General features: G+C 45.1%; 1 protein-coding gene across 1 annotated transcript in view; it reads left to right on the top strand.

Moving 5' to 3' along the window:
- Positions 1-2,537, top strand: part of lancl2 (LanC lantibiotic synthetase component C-like 2 (bacterial)) — a 41,704-nt gene extending 39,167 nt beyond the window's left edge. Inside the window, exons 8-9 of the mRNA XM_031584230.2 lie at positions 1,053-1,125; positions 2,394-2,537. Of these exons, the coding sequence (XP_031440090.1) occupies positions 1,053-1,125; positions 2,394-2,470 (150 nt within the window). The 3' untranslated portion in view covers positions 2,471-2,537. The remainder of the gene's footprint in view (positions 1-1,052; positions 1,126-2,393) is intronic.
- The last annotated feature ends 3,551 nt before the right edge of the window (positions 2,538-6,088 follow it).

The following is a 6,088-nucleotide window of genomic DNA, read 5'->3' as shown; positions in this document are numbered from 1 at the left end:
TTCTCAAATCACTTTAACTTCACACACCAGTCAGAATTTTACGTCCATCACTTCTCCTTATTACTGAACCAGTATGTATGCATGAAGGATACACACACACAAACATACTCACTTAAGTCACCACTCATACACACACACACACACACACTCTCCCTCCTGTCTTTCTCTCTCTAACAAAAACACTCACACACACAAACACACTCACTCAAGTCACCACTAATACACACACACACACACACACACACTCACTCTTCTTAAATCATTTAAACTTCACACACCAGAGTCAGAATTGTACGTCCATCACCATCCCTGAACCAGGATTTATGCATGAAGGACACATACACACACGAACACACGCACACACGCACTCTCTCTTTTTTTTTGTCCCTCTCTTTTCTCTCTCTCTCTCTCTCTCTCTCTCTCTCTCTCTCTCTCTCTCTAACAAACACACTCTCACACACACTCATACACACACATAATGTTTCACATCCACTGAGCCTTGACCCAGGCGCTCCTGTGAATCTTAAACTGCCATCATGTTCATTCACACAGTGCTGGAGTTAACCCCCCCCCCCACACACACACACACACACACACACACAACCCTGAGTTGTCTCACAGAGCAGAGGGGACAGACTGAAACATCTTAATACCCTGGCAACTGTCCCAGCTGTGTGTGTGTGTGTGTGTGTGTGTGTGAGCGTGATACTGATTTCCTCAGTGAATCCAGTGTGTGTTTAGTATAGACTCTTCAGGAGTTTATTAGCGTTTGTGTCCTAAAACATGAGATTCTGCATGTTTCCTTTAGGATTTTCTCATCCACGATTGTCATTGAATCTGTGTTGGCTCTGCTATAGCTGAAAGACCCTTGGCAGACTGAATTTGCCAGTTGCTTTGGCTAGAAGCACCTGCTAAATGGTTAAATGTTGGTGTAAGTCCATCAGTGTTGGTGTAAATGTTGGTGTAAGTGCATCAGTGTTGGTGTAAGTGCACTGGTGTAAGTGAATGTCCATCAATCCCCTCCAGTCCCAACTCCTCTCCGTGTTTTGCAGTTTGCCGAGTGGTGCCTGGACTACGGGACGCACGGATGCCGTATCCCTGACCGGCCATACTCGCTGTTCGAAGGTAATTAGGCATCGGGACATCTGTGCGCTTCCTCCTCTGGCTGTGTCCTGACCGTCTGATCAATATAATAACCTCGCCGCAAACGAGCCCGTCACTGTCTTGGAGCATAAACCATGCTGCTCGAAAAGGCCAATTACTCAGAGAGACGCTATACGCATCCGCCCCCCTGTCCTGCTTTTGTCCTGGAAACAAAGCGATGGGCTCATTTTATGTCGTAAACACACACAGATATCAGTGATTTCTTTTTAAAATGTAGTCAGTGTAGAGTAAAGATCCCACTGTAAGCTGAGAAGGAGCCAGCTTCAGTGGTGAATCTGAAAAAAGACATGTTTATATTTCACTTAAATACATTGTGCTTTTCTTGGATGGGGACATGAGCAGACCACCATGATTAGCAAATGCAACATCCAGGTCATTTCATAGGGTTCAAGCAACAATGGCAAACAAGAGAAAAATGAACAGGAAGCAACCTTCAGCAAAACCTTGATCCTGGCATAAAGATTGCCCAAAAAAATCCCATGTAGTTTGGGATGTCACTGGGTAAATTAGCTTACATCTACTTGCAGAGGAGCCCAGAAAGAATCACTGCTCTTGCACCCAAGAAAACCTAATTTAATGGAGAGCTAGTTTCTCACCTGACAGTACAGGTGTCCTCTGAGCATCTATCTCTCAGTTTTGCATTTTAATGAACATGAGCTTGAGCAGCCATCTGATCTCCATGCCATGCAGTACCGGCTTCGCCAGGAAGACAGCCAACACAATTTGGCATGGCCCGGGCTGCCACACTCTCTCACACACACACACACACACACACACACACACACACACACACACACACACACACACACACACACACACACTCTTCTTAAATCACTTAAACTTCACACATTTGGCATGACCCAGGCTGCCATACCTTGTAGTCATTGTCACGGCAATTTTGGAGCGCGGGCTCACTCGTGTTAATATGCGTGGTGGGTGTGATCCCTTCGGTTATGTCTGAGAGGCTCAGGTGTATGAAAGGTATACGCTCACCCATACAAACTCTCGAAACACCACTGATATGTTATATTTATCAGCCATGGAGAGAGACGTGACCTGAGTCTACCGTGAGCTGAGACTTGAGTGAGAATTTTGTTTTACAAAGAGGCTGAAGCCAAGGCCTGTCTTAATATTCCTTTTCTTCTTTGGACTTTGATGTGTTGTATTGTTATGTTTTCTTCCCTAAGCTTTCCTGTTTTGTTCTTGCGTTTGCTGTGTTTGTCTGGTAGGCATGGCAGGAGCCATCCACTTCCTCTCAGACATCACCCAGCCCGAGGCCTCCTGCTTCCCCGCATTTGAACTTTGACCCCAGAGCGGGCTTGTGTGTGGCGACCAGCACTGGAAGAAGGACTGACCAGGGGGGCGGGGGGGGGGGGGGGTCTGGCTCATCAGGATGACATGGTGCCTCAGGTTCTCAATCTGGGTTGGGGGGAGGGGGGATGCATCAGGGAGGGCCTGGGAATTTTGGAGGGGTCGAAGGCCTCCTTGTTGCTATTGGCAACAGACCTAGTGTCTTTGTGCAGGCACTGATGCAAAAAACGAGTCCCAAACCTTGAACGAGTCCCAAACCTTCAGCCTATAATGTCATACGCCTAAAAGTGGCCACCTCCAGTTCTGTCTGTTGCTTGAAGTCTTTGCCCCCGAAGAAGTTAGCTATTTGTTTGTTTGTTTGTTTGTGTGTTTGTTTGTTTGAAGGGTGAGTGGTGAATCGTCCTTTGTCATGTGAGACTGTTCTTTTTTTAAATAAGGATAAGACTTATTTTCTTCCTGTAATTTGCCTATGGATGATTTGTTTGGGTAATTGGGGAAAAGAGGGGTCCCATGGCTTCGTTATGTATGAATCTCTGCTTCTGCATGCCTGTGCCCCCGTTGGGTAACTGTGCCTCTGTCCCAGTTTGTGTTTGTCCCTCGCTAACCATGTCTGTGTTCTTTGGTCGTCCCGCTCCCAGTGCCCCACCCCCCTCCCCCAATCTCACCCCCGTTGCTGTTGTCTGCTGCATGGTACAGCAGTGCGTATCACCGGAATGTTTTTTCCCCTGCACGGCTCAAACCAAACTAGCGGTGTCCATTTAACGGCGGTCTTGTAGCCCGAGCGGCTGATCGTGCTTCGTGTGCTGTCTGTCTGTACTGTTGGTCAGTTCCGTCAGTGTGTTAGTATGTCGTGATCCAAGTCGGTGAAAGTAACTTTCATGACATGAGCGCCGTTGGGGGAGAACTGAAAGAATGACCTTGTTTTTTTGTTTTTCCAGTAAGTATTGTATCCTCAGGCAAACAGTGTTACTTATGAATGTTGCAATAAACTGGGCTTCTTTCTTCTTGATTTGGCGTTAACGTTTTCTCTGTCTTTAATAGGCTCTGTGTCTTAAGCCAGCCATACAGCCGGCCATACTTCAGCCAGCCACACATGGCTGTCTAAAGATGTCAACAATTACATTTTGCAATATGTACAGTATATAACAGTGCTGGAGAGTATTCCAAATACGTAGTTTAGTGACAAACCTGGGCAAGTTAAGTGGTTAACTTAATAGAAAAGCCCTGTGTCTTTGTTTTTCCAAGAGAATATAACTGAAGGGCGGCTCTTCGATTAGGAGGTTTACCACTTACTCTGAGTTAACTTACCCATGTTTGTTCGCCACTAAACCACATATCTGGAACCCCCCCCCCGGTCCCTTTAATCTGAACATAGTAGTCATATTTTCCATGTTTTCAATTCATTTTCCAGGGTTTACAATTTCTTTTCAGTTCTATTCTTTTAACCGTACGTGCTGTAGTAGTTACTGTATAAAGCAAAAGCAAGGTCAGCAGTGGCACTGTGAGTGAGTCTGGACTTGTGGACGGCCCTTTTCCAGGAGTCTCCTGGTTTGTGGAGGGGCGTAAACCAGGACTTCATTTTGCTGCATCGTTAACCTCTCAGATCTGCTGTTGGGGTTTAATGAAGTGAGCCCTGTTGGCTCTAAATACAGTAGCAGCCCAGAAAATAAGCCCAACTAAAGGCCATTTAAAAGCCACTGGGAGTACAATTGGCCAAAACCAGACAGTCGTGAAGAATGTAATGTGTAATGTGTAAAGTTAAGAAAGCAGAGAAAGGGAAATGGTCACTGACAGCTTTGTGGTCTGGGTCTGTTTCATTATCAAAGCATGCAAGAATAAATGTATATTATACATACTATATTATACATTTATAAGTAAATCTGTGTCAGTGTTTAGGCCATTCTGTGTTCAGGTAGTATGGGCAACAGAGTGTGGTTACAGTGTGTTCAGTATATGGTCCATAAACAATAGATATGTCGAGTGCTTCCAGTAGTTGACAGCTGAGCTGGGGATGGGGGCTCCAAGGAAGAAAGGTCCACTGATTTAGACCATGATCTAAGATACTTTTCCCTTGTGGGTTGTTTGACCAGTAATGTGAATGAAGTCATTTTTTTCTATTAACTGTATAAATGTGTCTTGAGGATACGCAGTGACTCAATAGCAAACCAGTTGCAGATCTGGGTAATTAGTGAAGGAAAATGGCTGTCTGCTTTCACTCCACATCAGATTTTTCAGCAGAGGTTAAATGCTGTCTTTTATCCTTGCCAGTCAACAATTGGAGAAGTCCATTACCTGTCGCCGTTTCTCCTAAAGAAGGGCCTTCCATTCGTTTGAGACAAAGACCTCGAGGGGTTCACACTCCAATTAAAGACGCTGCCTCCACCGCCCGCGTCTCCCACCAGCCCTTAGACCGCCTCTTTGAATATTTCCGTACAGAGTAATTGGACGCCAGTGTGCAGTTGCAGCACCTTCCTTCAGTGATCAAGAGAGGAAGCTTCTGCAACAGCAACCCATTACGCCCACGCTTAACGGGCGCGTTAGATGTGTCACTATATGCGAATCGCGTTAGTGCTCGAGTAATGAGCAGATATACTGTATGTAGGCTGATCTCAAACCGTTAGTTCACGGAGGCTCTGCCGTTAGGAACGTGTGAATGGATCAGTGCTTTAGTGCCAGTGATTAGTTCTTATCTCGCCTCAACAGCAAATGAGACAAAAATGTCTGCGCAATTTCAAGGATATGAAGAGTTGTAACAATTTATTCTATAGGGAGAGTCAAGAAGCCCGTGCAATTGATAGGATCTCCTGAAATAGACAGGGTTGTGATGTGTGCCTTCGAGATCAATTCCTCCCTAAGATTCCTTTGGTTGAGTGGTTCCTGCTGCATCATTGACTGTTTGACATTTCTAATCTCTCCTAGTATGATCTGCAAGACGTTCTTGAGTCATCAAGAGTCATCAAAAGTCCGATCAGCGACAGGTTTTCATAACTCAACCAGTGCCCTTGCAAACGGCGTTGATGGGTAGACTGAGGGACAGTGAAAAGCACTCACAGGAGGGCAAAGAGGGTCTGGGAATGCCATCTCATCTCCTGGCTTGTCCTTGAGCGACACAGTGACTCCCTCCATGGTCAGTTTCACCTTGACCAGGTGTTTTCAGATCAATGCTCACACACTAAAGAGCAAATGAAGAGAGAAGAGGAGGAACACCAACCACTTGACAACACAGGCGGTGGATAAACCAGCAGACTTTACAGCTAGATTGAGATGAATAGTGCTTTCACTTGTAGAGCCCGTCTTTAAGAAGTAATTCTTACAATGAAGCGAGGCTACTCTTCTTAATTCAGCCTTTCAACATCTCTTAATGTGTGTAAAGAGACCCTTAATTAGTAAACACAGTGCCCTAATTTGCCTTGATGTATAGTTCTGTGGTTTGCGCACCCTTTAATTATCCCTAAGCCCACAGACCAAGCTAATTAACAGTCACCTGCAGTTTAAGTTTTATGTATGCTATTGAAAAATAACAAAAACAACAAAAATCCAGGAATATCTTTCATTGTAAGGTAGGATGAGTTTCATTATTTTAACAAGACTGTAGAAAAACAGGGTTGGGTTA

Source organism: Clupea harengus, chromosome 17 (assembly GCF_900700415.2).
Source record: "Clupea harengus chromosome 17, Ch_v2.0.2, whole genome shotgun sequence".
Lineage (NCBI taxonomy): Eukaryota > Metazoa > Chordata > Actinopteri > Clupeiformes > Clupeidae > Clupea > Clupea harengus.
This window is presented reverse-complemented; position numbering and strand designations above follow the sequence as displayed.